General features: G+C 41.1%; 1 protein-coding gene across 1 annotated transcript; it reads left to right on the plus strand.

Moving 5' to 3' along the window:
• Positions 1-2,026: 2,026 nt before the first annotated feature.
• On the plus strand, positions 2,027-13,915 carry LOC149995296 (uncharacterized). The gene is given in 6 exon segments (XM_090259172.1): positions 2,027-2,235; positions 2,337-2,473; positions 2,779-2,852; positions 2,979-3,102; positions 12,099-12,578; positions 12,711-13,915. Coding segments are annotated over 6 exon segments (2,229 nt in total).
• The last annotated feature ends 5,096 nt before the right edge of the window (positions 13,916-19,011 follow it).

The following is a 19,011-nucleotide window of genomic DNA, read 5'->3' on the forward strand; positions in this document are numbered from 1 at the left end:
ACCAGTTCTGACCATTCACAAAACCTTGCACAGGCTCTGTATGCTCTTTCCATACCATTCCATGGTCAAAACCCCTCCCATCTTCTTGGGGCCTTGGAAGAACCAAAACATTTGCATAACTGAGACACGAAGCTTCTAGCCATAGTCACGTAAAGGCGTCTTAAAAGCTGTTCCCTTTTCCCCATCCCCCAACCCGCAGGCTCAGGGGATTTTTGGACACCCCCACTCTGTAACAGTTATACAGATTTAGATTATGGTGGATTTTTGCCATTAAGTCTTATTTTCTTTAAAACATCCACAAACACACAGTTCTGCCTCTGCCTCTGCCAAGTCAGGTTACTTTTAGAAAAGTCAGAGATACACTTTCGCTACCTCCAGACCCAGTTCAGTTTTACCAGTAGCTCCCAATCATTTGAGCGTGATTGGAAAGGTTTTCGGTGTTGTGGTGTTCTCCAGCTCTTAATGCAGAACCACATGGAGGTCTCAGCCTCCTTGTAAACCGCATGGAGTTTTCCTTTCCGTTTCAAAGGTGCATGGTATCCTTTTCTGCCCTTCTTGCAAATTACGTGGATCTTTTCTCTTTTCTCTAAAATGGTAGCCGCCTTCTTTTTAAATCCCTCACCTGTGGCCTGTGAAGCAGTAGGCATGGTAACCGGTTCTGACCATTCACAGAACCTTGGAGAGGCCCTGTATGCTCTTCCCTCACCACTTTCTGGTCAAAACCCCTCCCATCTCTTTGGGTCCTTGGAGAATCAAAACCCTGTGCATAACTAAAACACTAGTTACCAGCCATAGTTATCCAAAAGAATCTTAAAACCTGTTCCCTTCCTCCCAACCCCCAACCCATAGTATTTGGGTATTTTTTGGGGTGGGAGGATATCCTTACTAGGTAACAATAATACAATACTACTTACACATCCATAAAAATACTAAAAATCATGAGAATTCAATTGTCCAATATTGTAAAAAATGTATTCATTTCTAATAAAATTCAAATGATATCAAAACAATAGTCCTCTAATTATCAGATTATAATTCATAGTTCTATTTTTGTTTTTAAAAAAAGACGTAGCTAACGTCTTGCATTATATTTGTCACATACATATATAAGAGTGTAAGTAGGTAATTTGTATGGTAAATCTTTCCAGACTCTCAGGAACACCTCTTATTATTCTGAGAAATGCTCACAATAAAAACTGGGACAAAGGACTTGAGCAGCAAAGTGAGGTAATTATTCACAAGTCTGCAGAGTCAAGTGCACCCTGAGCCAGGAGAATGTGCGCCCCGAGTAGACAAAGAAATCTGGTTTTATTGTAATGTAATTAGCTCCCCCTCCCCTCTCCTTCTCCCCTGTTTCTCCATTATGGGTTATTCCGGAGTTACAATCTAAAGCGATTATCTAAATGCCCCTATTGTGATTTGTAAATATGCTAATACTGTCAACTACCTTCTCCCATTTTCCCTTTGTCTGGTGATGACTATCTTTCTACTGGTTTAGGAATCACTATTTCCTTGTTTTTTACAATATGGCTCACTGATTGGGCCTCAGATAATATGTTTTTATCAAGATAAATTAAAGTCCCTGGGCCAGGAAAAGATGAAAACTTCCTTTAGCCACTTTCATGATATGTCTTGTGACGACCTATTATGTACCATGGACCCTAGCGATGGATCATGATTTTTCTTTGCTGAAGGGATCTTAGAAAAGGACCAGCTACACTTCGGTCTCCGTAACCCATATTACCCAGAACACAATGCGAGGAATACCGCCCCTCCCAGCCACTGAAGGTTCGCGAAAGGCGTTGCATTGGCGCTCACCGCGTAAGGCGGGACTTCCATCGCGAGAACGGTCACTTTGGCTTCACCCGAAGTTTCTTTGACCAAGTTCTCTGAACCTCCCGGTCCCTGGGTGCTGCTGGAAATGCCGGGGAAGGAACGGAGATGGCGCCAGAGTTGTGGTCCACAGAGCACACATGACAGTAAGGAGCTGGGCGGCCCTGACAGGGTGAACCGGTCGGGTGCCGCCATGTCTCTGGTGTCCTCGCCTCCCGCCGTTACCTTCCTGCCTCCCCGACAGCGAAGGTTGGCGGCCTCGCTCAGACGCCTCGCTGAGGTGAGTGCGCGGCCTCCCGCATTCCCTCCTTCACAGGGTCACCGCGGGAACCCTGCATCCCTGTGCCCGCGCGTCCTGTCAGGCTTCGCGTCAGGCATCGTGAGGAGGGTCATCGGAAGAGTGTAGTGGTTTCTGCACACACAGCAATTACAGTGCAGAGTGAACACGAGGTTTTTGTATCTAAAATTCCCTTAGAATCTGGGTCTTGATTATTGACGCAAAGATCAGCGGGCAGGAAGGGAGAAGTTCAGATCCCATTTCGCGCCTTTGCCGGGCTGTGGGATCCGTCAGATAAGGGGTTATTACGGATCCTGCTGGAACGTCCCAAGCCCTCTCTGGAAGCCATAGGCCTGGTTTTGGGTGAGTCCGGATATGTACCTGTACTACGGAGCAGGAAGGTGACAGAGCTGAGGGAGAGGACCTGTGCTCTGAAGACGTGAAGGAGGCAGACGTTCCGCAGTGGTGTGCACTAGCAGAGGAAGTGAGAGATGACTGTGCCCGGTACCGGTTTTGGGGACTTAAGTGTAAAGCAGAAGGTCGTGTTTGGCTGTGACTTTGAGACATGATCTGGGACACTGAATGGCATTGCTAGTGGGGAAAAATGGGACCCTACAGTCACGTTCTAATGCTTATAGGGCGTTTATCTGCTCTCCGCTCCCCTCTAGGCCCCAAACAGCAGCTGTTGCTGAGCGTGAGTAGAGTAATTAATCGGGCTGTGATGACAGAGCGGCCAGCACTGGTATATGGGCCTGGTGTCCTCAGTGAACTGGGGAGCCCTGGAGGAAATTGAACATGGGGACGAATTGTAAGAGAGTGTTACAGTTCTGAGATAAGACGGCTCTTGTCATTTATTTCATTTTGACAGGGTGTGACCTTTGGGGACATTGCCCTGTACTTTTCCAGGAAGGAATGGTGCTTCCTGGATGACAGTCAGAGACGCCTGTACCTGGGTGTGATGCTGGAGAACTTTGACCTTATATCCTCCCTGGGTAAGACCCTCACTTTGGCCAGTTACATGGACCTGCCTTTGCATTTCCCATGCCCCCTGTTCTCTAGGGGGTGCTCTCTCCTCACATGTGGACCATAAGCACTGCTTGATTTTCCAGGTTTCTGAGCAGTTGCTTTCCTTGGTAGGTGTGGTTTGTTTGCACTTTCCTTTTATCCCCCTGGAATAGCAATTCCTGAAGTACTGAACTTGTAGGGAAGGATTTGTGGTTGGTAATGTTGCAGGGAGCCTAATGAATACCACCTTGGTTAGTGACAAAAAGCCTACTTTTCTATTCCTGTTGGTCATTTCTATATATCTGGGAAATTTTGCATTTTTTTGGCCAATGAATTTTGAACATCATGCATATTTAATAGATGCCTTTTCACCTAGTGATACATGCTTTTAATATTGGCATAATTTTACCTCCCAAATGTTGATTTAGCTCTTCCTTTTGTGCTCCTTCAATGCTTTTGCCAACCCCGCATTTAGCATGTCTGCTGTTGCAAGTTTTGCAGCAGGCTCAGATGTTGGTTACTAGTGTTAGTGAGAAAGTAATTTTAAGTAAGTCACATAGATTTTTTTTTTATTGAACTCAGGTGTTGCTTTGTTAATAGCCTACAGAATAGTGTTGACATATGTTTGTATTTACCTGTAAATGAATTTAAGTGACATTTTCTGAGCAAAATCTACCGCATCTTCAAGCCATACATGTATACGTTTTGTAAGTGTTTATCTCCCATCCTGAGTTTGCCATTTTTTTTTCCCCTTTTCTTAATACATTTTCAATTTCTATTTTTAGATAGAAAGGAAGGAAGGAAAATAGAGAGAACCGTCAATATGGGAGAGAAACATTGATCCTTTGCTTATCTCTCCAGCCCCAACCAGAGTCTGAAACATGAATTCAGTGAAGTGCCCTCATCCCACAGGCCACCTGTAGGATTACAGGATGACTTACCACCAACTGAGCCACACTGGGCAGGGCTTCATTTTATTTCAGTTGCTCTTCTGTGGAGAAGTGTTTCATTTCTTGTAGGTTGAACTGCTTATATATGCTCTTTTTCATTGTGGCTTTTGTCATGTTTAGATTATTTCAAAAACTGATCTTCAGCCCTAAGTAGTAAGTGGGTTGAGTGTCTTCCTGGAAACCAAAAGGTCTTCCAGTTGGATTCCCACTCAGGGAACATGCGTGGGTTGCTAGCTGGGTCCCCTTTTGGGGGTGTGGGACAGGCAACAAATCGATGCTTTTTTTGCACATTGATGAATGTCCCCCTCTCTGTCTTCCTCTCTTCCTCTTCCTGGAAAATAGTGAATAAAATCTTTTATAAAAATTATGATGTAGATGAAAATGAAATAAAAATTTCTAAAGCATTTATTCTAGGTTGTCTTGAAAGTATTTTAAGTTTTAAGACTGACATTTAATTTTTCATACAGTTTCAACTAATTTTTGTCAGTGATTTTCACTTTTGTGGTTTACATGTGATTATCTGTTTTTCCCAGCAGCATTAGGTAGGAAAATTATTTTTTTCTTTTGTCCTAAAGTTTTAGTCAAAGATTAGTTGAATATCAAAGCCTTTCTTTATTTCTTCTTGTGGTGTGCTATTCTATTGGTCTGTGTTTCTTGATTGATTTTAATAACACACTGGTTCTTTCGTTTTGTAATAGATTCAAGTCAGGAAGTCAGATGCTAACAAAATTTGTTGTTGCTCAGGATTGCTTTTGCTATCAAAGTCTTTTGAGACTCTGTAGTCTACAGGATTCTTTTTTGATTTGTGTTAAAATACCATTGGAATTTTCAAACTGCATTTATCTGTAGATTGATTTGGGTACTATAGACCCTTTATCTTTATTAAATTTTAAAATTTAAATTTAGTTTTGAATTTGAACACTAGCTGTCTTTCAGGCATTTGCCTTTACATTGTTTTCTTTAAACACTATTGTCCTGTTCAATATTCAGATTTTCTTCTATTCATATGTATTCTATTGTTTTGGATGCCATTGTAATGTTTACTATCTTCTTCATTTCTTTATTTTCTTCTTAATCCTGACCTTAAGTTATGTACATTGATTTTATAGACAGAGTAAGGGGGAGAGGGGGCGAATCATGTTATATGACAGAGAAACATCGATGGGTTACCTTCTACATGTGCCCCAGCCTGGGACCCCACAAACAACCTATTTGGGTTACCTTCTACATGTGCCCCAGCCTGGGACCCCACAAACAACCTATTTGGGTTATCTAACCACGTACATAGAAGCTAAGCCACCTGGCCATGACTCTTCATTTGTTTATCAAAGAATTAATGATTAGTATGTAGAAATGGAACTCAGATTTGTAATTTGAATTTTGTGTCCAGTCACTTTTCTCCATTTATTTATGTATTTCTTTAATTTATTTTTTGTTTTTTGTCTAAGTATATTTTATTAATTATGCTGGTACACTTTTCTGAGTTTTTTTTTCCCTTTGCTCCCCTCCACCCACATGTCACTTTCCTGCAGTGTCTCTCCCTTCTTAGTTCATGTCCATGGGACATACCTATGTTCTTTGTCTTCACCCTTTCCTATATATTCTTCTCCTTTATTTTTTTTTTAAGAGAGAGGTGAAAGGAGAAAGAAACATCAATGTGTGGTTGCCTCATGTGCTCCCAACTTGGGACCTGGCGTGCAACCTGGTCATGTACCCTAACTGGGAATTGAACCAGTGACACTTGGTTTGCAGGCTGATGCTCAATCCACTGAGCCACAGCAGCCAGGGCGTTTCCTATATATTCGTAACATCCCTCTGTTTATTTTGTATGTTCCAATTATACTTCTTAATCTCTGCACCATTTTCTCATTTCTACCCTTTCCCATCGCGTCTGATAACCCTCCCAATGATCCTCATACCTATGACTTTGTTCCTTTTCTGGTTGTTTGCTTAGGGTTTTGTGTTTGTGTTTTTGTTTTAGATTCTGTTGATAGTTTTGAGTTTGATCTCATATTAATGTTCACAGTATTGAGCCTCTCCTTTTTCTTAAGTCTCTTAAACATTTTGTATAATAATGGCTTGGTGAGGATGAAATCCTTTAGCTTTACCTTGTCTGAGAAGTACTCTGCCTTTCCATTCTAAATGATTGTTTTCTGGATGGAGTAATCTTGGTTGGGGATCCTTGGTTTTCATCACTTTCAATATTTGTTGCCAGTCCCTTTTTGCCTGCTGAGTGTCTTTTGAGAAATCAGCTAATGTTCTTTTTCTTTCTTTTTTTTTTTTTAAGATTTTATTTTATCTTTTTAAAGAGAGGAGAAGGAAGGGAGAAAAAGAGGGAAAGATACATCAATGTGTGGTTGACGCCTGCGAGCCCTCAACTGGGGACCTAGCGTGCAACCCAGTCATATGCCTTGACTGGGATTTGAATTGGCAACCCTGTGTTCACTGGGCGGCACTCGATCCACTCATCTACACCAGCCAGGGCTGATCGTCTTATAGGAGTAGGTAATTCTCTTCTTTTCTCTTGCTGCTTTTAAGATTCTCTCTTTATCTTTAACTTTTTAGATATTAATTATTCTGTGCCTTGGTGTGTTCCTCCTTGGATGTAGCTTCTTTGGGATTCTCTGTGCTTGCTGAATTTCTATGTCTGTTTTGTTTAATAAGTTAAGAAATTCTCCTTCATTTTTTTTTCCACATAAGTTTTCAATGTCTTGCTCTTTCTCTTCTTCTGCCACCCCTATGATTCATATGTTGACACGTTTAAAATTGTCCCAGAAGTTCCTTCTTCTTGTTTATTTAATTTTTGTTTTTGGATGCTGTACTTGTTGAGTGCTTTATTTCTTCATGAGGTTTCAAATTTTTGTTTTGAACCCAAGCTTCCTTCCCTTCTCTGTTTCTTGTGTATTTCCTTCGTTTCACTAAGTAGCCTTCATTTCTTCTCATATGCATTTATCGTAGATACTCTTGCCTCTCAAGACTGTGAGCATCGTTATGACCAGTGTTTTGTACTCTCTCTCTGTTAGGTTGCTTAGTCCTCCCACTGGAACCTTGAGTGCTTCCTCTTTTGGGCCATTCTTCTCTGTCTTCTCAACTTGACAGCCTTCCTCTTTTCCTCTCTTTGTCTTAGGTATGGCTGTTGCACCAGTTATATTGTAAGTGGCAGAGCCTTAGATATTCGTCAGTGTGGGGTGAGCTGTTTCATCATGTTGTGGTGCTGTATGTCTGGGATGGATCTCAGAGAAAACAATGGCACTTGATCTTGCATCTTATTTAAATTGGTACTCCTCTAGCTGTTTCCCTGGTTGTGTTTCTGAGAGTGGATGGGTTTGCACACATTCTAGGAATGTCAGGGCCTCTACACAAATGGACTATGCTGAGAGACTGAGAGATTCTCCCTCCACCTCAAACCCCACTGATTTTCAGAGAGTCAGAAGCAATGAGGCTTATTGTCCCAGCAGTGGAGTCATGAGCTGCACAGACACATCTGGTGCTGAGATCTCTCCCCAGGTATCTCTCCAGATGCTTTTAATGTATTACCGCTCTTTCCGCTGGCCGGCCACAGCTACTGTGTTGCTGCAAATGCTCCTGCCATACTGCATCCTCTTTGTCCCTCCTGTCTGTCAGGATGAGTATTGCTTCCTTATGTCTTTGTTTGTTGGGCATCCATGCAGTTCCGTTTTCTTGTAATTCTGGTGGTTTTTACCTTTGAGGTTCTTGTGATCTTATTGTTGTGGAGGTCGGTAAAACGTGTGTACCTAAGCCTTTGTCTTCGCTGGAAGTCCTGTTTATGTATTCGTAGAAACTTTTATGTATCGACTTCAGAGAAGAATGAAGCCTGAAGCAGAGAAAGAAGGGAAACATTTTTCCATGGTCCCAATTATCTCTGCATTCATAGTCCAATGCGTGTTCCCTCATGCGGTATTGTTCAACAGTCTAGGTGTATTGGAACCTGGCCAGGGCTCAGAATTCTTTTTAATTTCCGAAGATTACTGTGGGTATTTGACAGTTTTTTCTTGTAGGGTCAGGTCATGTGCCAGTTCCTGTCTTGATGATGCATTGTGGTTTGTGGTGTTGGGTGCAGTGTCATGTCTTAAAGTGTTCTTTAAATTATTTGAGTCCTTTGTTTTAGTCTAACTAAAGGTTTTCCAATTACATGTATCTTCCAAAAAATTGCTTTTAGATATTTTCTTTTTTTGTCTTCTCTATTTTCTTTAATTTCTTCTTTTCCTTTGCTAGGTTTGAGTTTACTTTCTTGTTGTTTTTAAAGTTTTCTGAGTTGTAATGATTGGTTATTTCAGATATTTTCCTTTTTTTTAATGTAGACATCACTATAAAATTTCCTCTTAAAATTGCATTTTATACATAAGCTGTGGTAGATTATGTTTCTATATACTATGCCCATAGTTATTTTTGAGAGATTTATTTATTTTTGATGATATTTTGTAGTGATTTGACTGTTTTGTCTTTTGTAAAATGATTTTTGCTGCTGATTTTCAAGACTTTATAAAACCCCTCATTTTCTTTAGAATTTATTTTATACTGGTAAGACCTTTACTGCATCCAAGCATTCTACCTTTTGAGTCTTTACCACATATCCCTTAATTTATTTATTTATGTCACAATTCACAAGTTATATATAGTATACTAGGGTAGAGAATGGTGGCTTCATTATTTTTACTAGATTGAATTTTAAACCTTAATGATAGCTGCATAATATGCATTCTACCAATCCGGTGCAACTGTATAGTGAATTTGATTTTATTCTCACTTTTTCTAGTGAGAATTATACTTCCCCATCTATTCGAGTTTCTATTTAGTACTGTTTCATTTGATCTTAAAGAAGTTTATTTGGCATTCCTAATAAGTCAGTCTGAGTGGCAGTGAAGTTCTTTAGTGTTTCTTTCTCTGGGAAAGTATTTTTCTTAAAAACTGTGTTTCTGGGTAAAATATTAATGGTTTCCGTTTATTGTTCTAAATATAATATTTTCATAATCTCCTAGTCTGCAAGTGTTCTTCAGAGGAATCTGCTGATACCCTTATTGAGGCATGCCCCTGTGTGCAAGAAGTTTCTACCTTCTTTGTGTTTTCAGAGCTCTTTGTGCCTTTGATTTTTGACACTTTAGTTTTTCTTTCTCGGTGAAGTCCAGCTTGCTTTGTACCTGTACAGGAACATGTGAGTAGGCATTCACTTAATTATTCAGAGCTTTTTTTCAGATTTTGGAAGTCAGTCTTCTTCTCAGTGTTTTAAAATAAATGTTCTACCTATCTTGTTCCTTGTCTGCCTTTTCTCTGTGTGTGCCCCTCACACACACACACACACACACACACACACACACGCAAACACATGCAAACACCAGTGATTCCCATAATGCAAAGAGCAGGTATCCTTGTCGTTTTACTTTATTGACCTTGCGACATTTTAAATTTTTAAAAAAGATTTTATTCATCTATTTTTAGAGAGAGGGGAAGGGAGTGAGAAAGGATTGCAGAGAAACATCCATCTGTGGTTGCCTCTCGCGTGTCCCCAAGTGGGGACGTGGCCTGCAACCCAGACATGTGCCCTGATTGGGAATCAAACCAGCGACCCTTTGGTTTCTAGGCCAGCACTCAATGAGCCATAAAAGCCAGGGCCACATTTAAAATTTTTATTTTCATTTTTGTTTCTCTTCACCTTGATGCTTTCAAATTACATGTTTTTTCCATGACTTATTTTAACAATTTTTATTACAGTTTTCATTTGTTCCATGTAGTTTGATAACTGCACTATTTCTCTTTTTATTATATTTTTATTGTTGTGTATATTTGATATTCTCCTATTGTTCCTGTGTCAGTATCTCCTTTATGTTGGGTCCATTTGTATTCTCTGGTGGCTCATGGGTGTTTTTGAAAGTAAGTATTTTGGATTCCTTATCCAGTTTCCATAGAATTTTATTTCTTTGGTAACGATTATTGGAAAATTCTTATGCTCTCTTGGTAGTGGCCTTATATGTCGTGTTTATTTTAACTATGTAAGGATGTCTAAGCATTAGAGGAAGCGGAAACTTCTTTCAATTTTATGGCCAGAGAAATAGTTCATCACATCTGGGTGTGTGGTTCGCTCAGTTGCTGCTGTGTTTTAGTCTTAAGACGAGTCCCAGCGTCCTACTCTCCTTGAAGCTATGTGAGTTGAGGTCAGAATTACAAAATCTGTACAAGTCCAATCTGCTTTCACAGAATTTTTTTTCACTGATAGTTGGGTGTTTCAGAGTCTTTGGTGGCAAATGTTGCTGGGGACAACTTGATTTTTTGTGTTTTTTTTAGGTCTAGGCTGTTGACAAAGAGATTTGTTTTGCATTTAATGCCAAGAAACTCTATAGGGCCCTCTTATGAGTAAACTGTGGGAGCTTCACAGATGTTGCAGGGGCCTCTGTGGTTCTTAAAAAAGAAAATTTCCAGTGTTTATCACAAAACAGTTGAGTAAAGTCAACTAGCATGATCACAGTGGTTCACAGAGGTGACTCAGACCCGTTTTTGATCCTAACCATTTTCAAACGGGTTTGGTAACCCACATCCCAGTCATGCTTTCTGTGAGGTTCTGTGTTCTTTGTTCCTTTGCTGCTTTGGTGTTGTTGTTGATGATGATGATTAAATACTTCTAGTTATACCAGGTAAAGGGGTAGACGAGAAAATAAATTTTTTGTTCCAGGTATTTATGCATTCATGGGATGCTTCTACTATGTGCCTTGTCCGAAAATCAAACCCACAACCTTGGTGTATGGAGATGACCTTCTCACCAACTGAGCCACCATGTCCGGTCTGATTTTCTATTTGTCTTAACTGAATATTAATTCCCCTTCCCTGTGGAGGATTTAGTCTGTTGGTGGCTGTCTACCTGTACTGGAAGAAGGGAAAATTGTCATACTTCTTATTTGAGCATGTTGCTGAAGTCACTCACAAAGATGTTTTTCTGTGATCAGTTTCTTCTTTGTTGTCCTATCATAGTGCTGGCCATCCATGTCTTCACTTATTCTCGTTGAAGTTATATGGCCTATATTCCATGTTTTACTCCACTGGGATTTAAGGGAAGAATCATTTGTGATTCTGCAGAGTAACATGACTCCATCCACACCAGACTGGACCTAGATCTACTCTTGCCTTGTAATGGGCTGTTGGAAATGTTTTCACGCTTAGGCTTCATTCAAATCATAGCTAGGAATCTAGTTTGTTCATAAGTACTTTATCACCATTTCCTATTTGTCAGCCCATTCCTCTCTTCCTTGTTTTTCATTGAGAGTTTGTCAGTTACTCACTTCTAAGTTTTCATTTTCACTGCCATTCCGAGCCCCCAGATCATATTTACTTCTATAAGCTTTGTGCCGCAACTATTTCTCTTACAGTTATTTTTTTCTCCCCTGTAACATTGGTCTGTGCTTGCAGATCCTTGGTTTGTGCTGTCACCATTGTATTGACCTTGACTATTATAGGCTTTGGTACAACAGAGGTTGACTAGCTTGAGTTAATAGAGAGGATTCTACACAGTCTCACATAACCAATGTGAAAGGTCCTACAGGAATCCTTTTGAGTAAGCACAACGAGAACTCCATGACTATCCTCTCTGTGTTTCGTTCCATGCTTCTGTCTATTACTTGGTTAGGTCACCACCACTGAGTTACTTTTGTGTCTATTAAAGTATGACGGCTATTTCTTCAGTGTGCTACTGAATTGTATTGAAAGTGGTTTCATACATTCATGCCAAGGTGTGAATGCTGTCAGTTTGTGATGAGGATATTTCTTCTTTTATAATTTTTGTGAGGATTTTACTTATTTATTTTGAGAGAAAGGGGGTGGTAGGAAAAAGGGAGGGAGAGACATCAATTTGTGGTTGCCTTGCAACTGAGGACCTGGCCGGCAACCCAGATATTTGTCTTGACTGGGAATTGGAGCACTGCACATTGGTTTGCAACCGGCACTCCATCCACTCAGCCAAAGCGGTCAGGGTGACTATATTTCTTCTAAAGACAAGATACCCTTCACAAGTTTTTCCTTTCTTTCAGGTTGCTGCTGTGGAGCAGAGGATGTGGAAGCACTGAATGGACAGGATGTTTCTGTAGGAGTGTCCGAGGCAAAGAATTGCAAGGTATCTTTGTCTTCACAGAAGAGCCACCCCTGTGAGAGTTGTGGGGCAGTTTGGAGAGACGTTTTTCACTTCATAGAGAAGCAGGAAACACAGCACATTCAGAAGCTGTTGAGATGTGGGGCATGTGGAAAACGATATTATTTCACTACAGAGTGTCACAAGCACCAAGACCTTCATGATAGAGAAAAGACTTTCATGGGAGTGGTGCACAGCATGTCACTTGCCAAGGGTTGCAATTATAATGTGTCCCAGAAGTTTCTTACCTGTAGAGAGGTTCGACCGGACATTCTTTCAGAGTCAGTACATCCCCCACAAGAGCCCACTCACAGCAGAGAGGGGCCAAAGAGCAACTTGATGCCTGGAGTGACTACTCAAAGAAAACATTATTTCACCCTGAGTGACTGTAAAAAAGCTGTTCGCTGCAAGCATACATATGTTCAGAACAAGGGGGTTTCTACCAGAAGACCATATTTTGTGTGCCATGATTGTGGAAAATATTTTACAAAAATTTCTCCTTCTTCTTATCCAGAGACAATTCACACTGGACAAAGTCTCTATCATTGCAGTGAATGTGGGAAATCTTACCGCTATAACAATGGCCTTCGTTATCATCAGAGATTTCATACAGGTGAAAGGCCTTATGAGTGCAGCGAATGTGGGAAATCTTACCGCTGTAACAAGGGCCTTCGTTATCATCAGAGATCACACACAGGTGAAAAGCCATATGAGTGCAGTGAATGTGGGAAGTCTTTTACCAGTGGTCAGGGCCTTTATGTCCATAGGCGCATTCATACTGGTGAAAGGCCTTATGAGTGTAGTGAATGTGGGAAATCTTTTGCCTATAAGGATTCCCTTCATAAACATCAGCAAGTTCACATAGGTGAAAAACCATATAAATGCAATGAATGTGGGAAATCTTTTACCTGGAAGCAGGGCCTTAATTCCCATAGGCGAGTTCATATTGGCGAAAGGTCTTATGCGTGCAGTGAATGTGGGAAATCTTTCATGCAAAAGCAATCTCTAAAAGGCCATCAGAAAGTTCACACAGGTGAAAGGCCTTATAAGTGCAGCGAATGTGGGAAATCTTTTATCTGGAATTCGGATCTTTATCGCCATCGCAGAGTTCATACTGGGGAAAGACCTTATGAGTGCAGCGTATGTGGGAAATCTTTCATGCGAAAGCAAGTTCTAAAAGGCCATCAGAGAATTCACACAGGTGAAAGGCCTTATAAGTGCAGCGAATGTGGGAAATCTTTTATCTGGAGTTCGGACCTTTATCACCATCGCAGTGTTCATACTGGGGAAAGGCCTTATAAGTGCAGCGAATGTGGGAAATCTTTTATCTGGAGTTCGGACCTTTGTCGCCATCGCAGTGTTCATACTGGGGAAAGGCCTTATGAGTGCAGCGTATGTGGGAAATCTTTTAGTATCAGACAAAACCTTCATAAACATCAGAGAGTTCATACTGGGGAAAGGCTTTATGAGTGAAGTGTATGTGGGAAATCTTTTAGTATCAGACAAAACCTTCATAAACATCAGAGAGTTCATACTGGTGAAAGACCTTATGAGTGCACCATATGTGGGAAATCTTTTAGTATCAGACAGAACCTTCATATTAATCAGAGAGTTCATACTGGAGAAAGACCTTATGAGTGCAGCGAATGTGGGAAATCTTTCATCCATTGCAGTGGCCTTCAGTATCATCTGAGTGTTCACAGAAGAGAAAGGCCTTAGGGTTGCAGGGAATGTGGAAAATCTTATACTATCACTGGCCTTGGTTATGAGGAGAGACTTCACATAGGAGAAGGCGTTATGAATGCAGTTAATGTGCGAGATGTTTTAGCCACAATTCTAACCTACCTTCACATGGACAGAAGGTCTTTCGTGTTTGGGAAATGTACAGGGCTTATTTCATTCATTTATTTAACAATTCTGTAGGAAATTCTATGAAGGATTGTTTTCCTGAATCAAGTTCCATCCAGCCAAAAACAGCACTAGGAGGTTCCGCATAAAAATTTTTCATATCGGATTCATGTTTCCATGCTGAACTAATTTTAGATATCCAGTTCTTTTCCAGATACACATCACTGTATATGTCTGTCCCTGAAGGTATTTCACCTGCACCACCTGTAGGGTTCCCATAGATTGCATGAATCAGCAGTATCATGTGTTCCCAGAAGGTCACTGTCCCCTGATTTGGTGGAGAAAATTAGGAAGAGCCTAACTTTTTAACTCTTGAAACACTGTCATTAGTTGTAGAACTGACCTGACCCCAGGTTGGCCCAGAGAATGTCATCTGAGTTCAGCTGTCAGCCTGAAGAAGGACTGCCTTTCTCAGTGACAGGCTGTTTTTATATATCAGGGATAACTTTTCAGTGTCCAAATGACAAATGCAATAATTGTCAGACTAATCTCCCTTCGGTTTAAACAATAACAGAAGTGATTTTCCTAACTTTTCTTTTATCTTAGGTGCTGTATTCATGGTGTGGGTTAGTATATAAACAGCTTTGGGCCCTAGAAGGGTAAAGACATGAACAACTTTTATTTGTGTATCAGTGTCTCTGTTTCGTGGGGATAATTTGGTGCATAAATGAACTCAACTTTTTTTCCCAATATTTGCATTCCTGCTCCTATCCACCTAGTAAAGATGGTGGGCTCTCTAGTTCTCAGGAGAAGTCTTAATGCTGTGAATTTCAGGACACACTCAGATTAGTCCAAGGAGAGGGTAGCAATGACAAACTCAAGTGCACCTGGGAATAACATAAATATTCTTCTGTATTGAAAACAGAGGCTAATATTATTGGAGGGAATCTCTGCCTCTGTTCATGTAGTAGGCCAGGTGCTATAATGTCTGCAATTGTGTGGTGATGGTCACTGGTTGTATCACCATAGGGGTGAGAGTATACTGTGACTGCAACAGAAACACTGGCGTAGTAGGTGCTGGAGGTGACTGCAGCCAACTAGAGGGCATTTGCCCCTTCTGAGCATGAATCCAGAAAATGTTTCTCAGAAATAGTGCAGGATTGGTGTGTACACAAATCACAGGATCCATAGGAATATTTATCTTCTGTTGATTCAGTCATTGTCCTTAAATATAATGAAAAGGGTTTAAGTGTGTGCTCAGGTAGCTCAATTGGTCACAGTATAATCTCCTGATATGCCAAGGCTCTGATTTCAATATCCTGTCAGGGCACATATATGGAGCAACAAGTGAATGCACACATTACTGGAACAAGAAATTCAGACTTCCCTCTCTGTCTCTCTGTCTTTCTCTTTTTCCCTCTAAAATCAATATAATTTTTTTTAAACGTGTGGATTTCTGTGGTCTCTCATATGCTCATGTCAGAGCTACTGATGCCCTAGCAGAATGAAAACTAAGGTGTATCTATAGTTGAGGGATGTTTCTATTTTGACCCATCCAGCAGTTATGTTACTTTGAGCTGTTTTTTCTTAAAACATTTTCTTTCTTTATATTTATAGAGAGGGGGAGCGAGAGAAACATCAGTCTGTGTGTAACATACATTGATCTGTTGCCACTCACATGGCTGCATTAGAGCCATTCTCAGGCATATGCCCTTACTGGTAATGAAACCCCCATCCTATTTGTCCATAGACTGGTGCTCATTCTATTGAACCACAGCAGCCAGTGCAGTTTCACTGAGCTTTACTTGTTGGCTGTGTTGGTTGTCTGTGAGGCAAAGTCTCTTCCCAAGTGTATGATATTTGGAATGAATATTCAGTTGCTAAACCTATTTTCAAAATGAGTTGGACATATTAATTTTCAATACCTACCATTTTTTAAAATCTTAGTTAGTAGACATTTTTAGTATAATATTTGGTCAGCCTTCCCCTGTACATGACAGTGAAACCATCACCATTGTCATAATATTGGCCGTTACAGGGAATTTACTTCATAGGCATTTGAATCTCAGCCCTGCACAGATCAGTTGGTAAACGTGATTGATACTCCATTGTAGTAAATAACTGGGAGTAACGGTGTTTTTTCTGCTTACATTTACGTTGCATATATAATTGGCGATTTATTAATGATGTAGTACTAGCTTATCAGTTTTTGCTGAGAAATAGTATTTCCTTTGAACATATCACTGAATTTATTCAAAATGATTATTTCTAGTTTTTGACTTTGAAGCTGGTTAAAATATTTTGTTCATAATTCTTCATGTGCAAAGTCTCAATGTAAAGTAGGTAAATGTATAAGTTACACATATTAGCAATCTGTTATCTAAACTATATTATTTTAAATTCTCCAGCAGTCTATGACAGGTTCAGTTTACCCACATTTTTGAAAAATTTTTAATTTATTTATTTCTAGAGAGGGAGACAAACATCAATGTGTGGTTGCCTCTTGCATATCCCTAACCGGGAACCCGGCCCACAACCCAGGCACATGCCCTGACTGGGAACCGAACCAGTGACCTTTGGTTCTCAGGCCAGTGCACAATCCACTGAGCCGCACCAACCAGGGCTATTCAAATCTGTTAATTTTCACTTGTTTTAAATCGTACTGCTACATCATTGTTTCATGGCATTGTTTTAAGGATTGATGGTGAACTTTTTCTCAGATGTGTATTTGCTATGTGTGTATCTTTGCTCAATGTCTGATTCTGTGTTCTATTTCATCTGATAGGAGTTTTGGCAGTTTTTTATGACAAACTGACAGAACTAATTTTAATGCATGTTACAATGTCACTGATTTTTGGCCTTTTTTCCTTTATTAAATAAATGGTATTTTTATATTGGAGTGATGTTTTAATATTTTACACTCTCTTTAAGCTTTACACTTCTCATTTTTAACGTCTGTATTAACATTATCAGTTTAAAATATCAAGTTTTTTATAATAGAATAAGCTCTATTTTGTATTATTTTTCCTTTTTCTGGTCTGCTATCAAGGGGGTTCTTGGCTTGGTGTTGCATGAATATTTGTGGAAAGAGACAGAGATTAAGTCCAGCAAGCCGGATGAGTGGCCAGCTACGCACGGAGGACTGTGGCTCGCTCAGGCCATCAGCGATTATTCACAGCTTTCCGTTTCTTTTATAGGGTTGCAGAAAAAAAATTTTTTTTAAGTAAAACTAAATAGAAACTAAAAAAGCTTACATGGTAACAAACATTCTTTCCACTAAAAGTGATAAACATTAACCTATAGAGCTACAGAGCAAAGGGGTAAATTACAAAGGTCCACGGGTCTGTTCCACATCTGATATAGTTGCTAGGAGAGAGGAGACACTAACTTTCAAGCTTCTTTGTTCTCAGAGACTTGTAATCCAGCCCCAAAGAATCATGTGCAAGTAAGTGTCCAAGGGTCTGCACCACAACCAATGTTACCACTATGGGAAATAGGCTTAGGTCTTCAGCCCTCTTTGTTCCCTGGATTCCGTGACTCAGCCACCAGGAGCCGCGTGCAGCTGCTGGCGCCAGCAAGACTTGTTTGCAAGTTCTTGTAAGCTGAGGTCACAGGACACCTGGGGGGGTGGGCACTTGCAGGCCCTCCGGCAGAGGGCTTGTGACTTTCACCTACACTTGGAACAAGTTTATAAAAGAGCAGATGGCAACAGGATGTATGAGGTGGGTTCAACTCTGAAAGCTCAGAGCAGAGGTAATAGGAGGGCAGTGCTCAGGCACCCTGGGTGTGAATTTCAGATTATAAAATACTGGGACTCGCAGTGAAATTGTTACAGGACAGAGACCAACCTGGACTATGTTTATTTGGGCTGAGGACAGTGAAACACAGGGTAGGGAAAGTAACAGGAGAGAGCCTAGGTGGTGATCTGTTTCGGCTCCCTGCAGAATTTACAGGAAAGGAGTGAGTCACCCTGGACTGCTGTTCGGTCACGGAGGTCAGAGAACAGGGGACCTTGGAGACAGGATCAGGGGGTAACCTGGGTCAAACTGCTGCTGCTGACTGCATCCCAGCTTGCAAGTCTCCTGGGGACCCTTTGAGTTTAGGAGGAACTAAAAGGTTCCAGAAACAACCTCTAGTGCTGCTGTGAAACCCTCAGTCATGTACAGTGTGGGAACCAGGGAGGCTCAGCTGAAGTTGCTGTTTCCATTGGTACAATTACTGTGATTCTACCCCTAATTCCCTGGCCCTGGCTGGTTTAGCTCAGTGGATTGAGCGTCGGCCTGCGAGCTAAGTGTCGCTGGTTCGATCTTCCAGTCAGGGTACATCAGAGAAGGAAAACTCTGACTCCAAAAAACCTCCGCTGCCTTGCGGCATACCTCTTCAGGGGAAAGGCTAAGGGAGTAAACCCCGACAGAAAATCCGGAGCCGGAGTCCCTAAGGCGGTTTGATGTTGTGGTCAACACCGGCAACTCCTGCGGCGCACCTGAACCCAAGCTGTATCGACTCCGTCTTTCCCTTGGACCCTTCAGCTGCGAAGAGAGGGGGGGTCTGCTGCATGGGCAACAGCAGACCCTCCATATTACCCTGCCCAGGCTCTGTAGCTTCAGTCATCGCAAGATGTCGATTCAACACGGGAGGAGACAGATACCATGTCACTCCCGAGTCGGACTGCACAGCCATTCTCGGCGGTGCAGATGGACTCTTAAGAAGCTACACCATCGTCTCTCGAGACGGACGGCTGCCGACGACCCCTAATTCCCTGAAACGACAAAGCACAGTCCACCAGGATAACCTTTTATTATATTTAAAAGATTTTATTCATTTTTCAAGGGAATAGAAGGGAGGGAGAAAGTGCAACAGAAATATCAAAGTGTGGCAGAACTATCCATTCGTTGCTGCTACACGCTCATCAAGTAGGGACCAAATCCACAAGACAGGCATGTGCCCTGAGCAGTAATGTATCCACA

This window comes from Furipterus horrens, unplaced genomic scaffold (genome assembly GCF_987537825.1).
Source record: "Furipterus horrens unplaced genomic scaffold, mFurHor1.1.pri manual_scaffold_13, whole genome shotgun sequence".
Taxonomy (NCBI): domain Eukaryota; kingdom Metazoa; phylum Chordata; class Mammalia; order Chiroptera; family Furipteridae; genus Furipterus; species Furipterus horrens.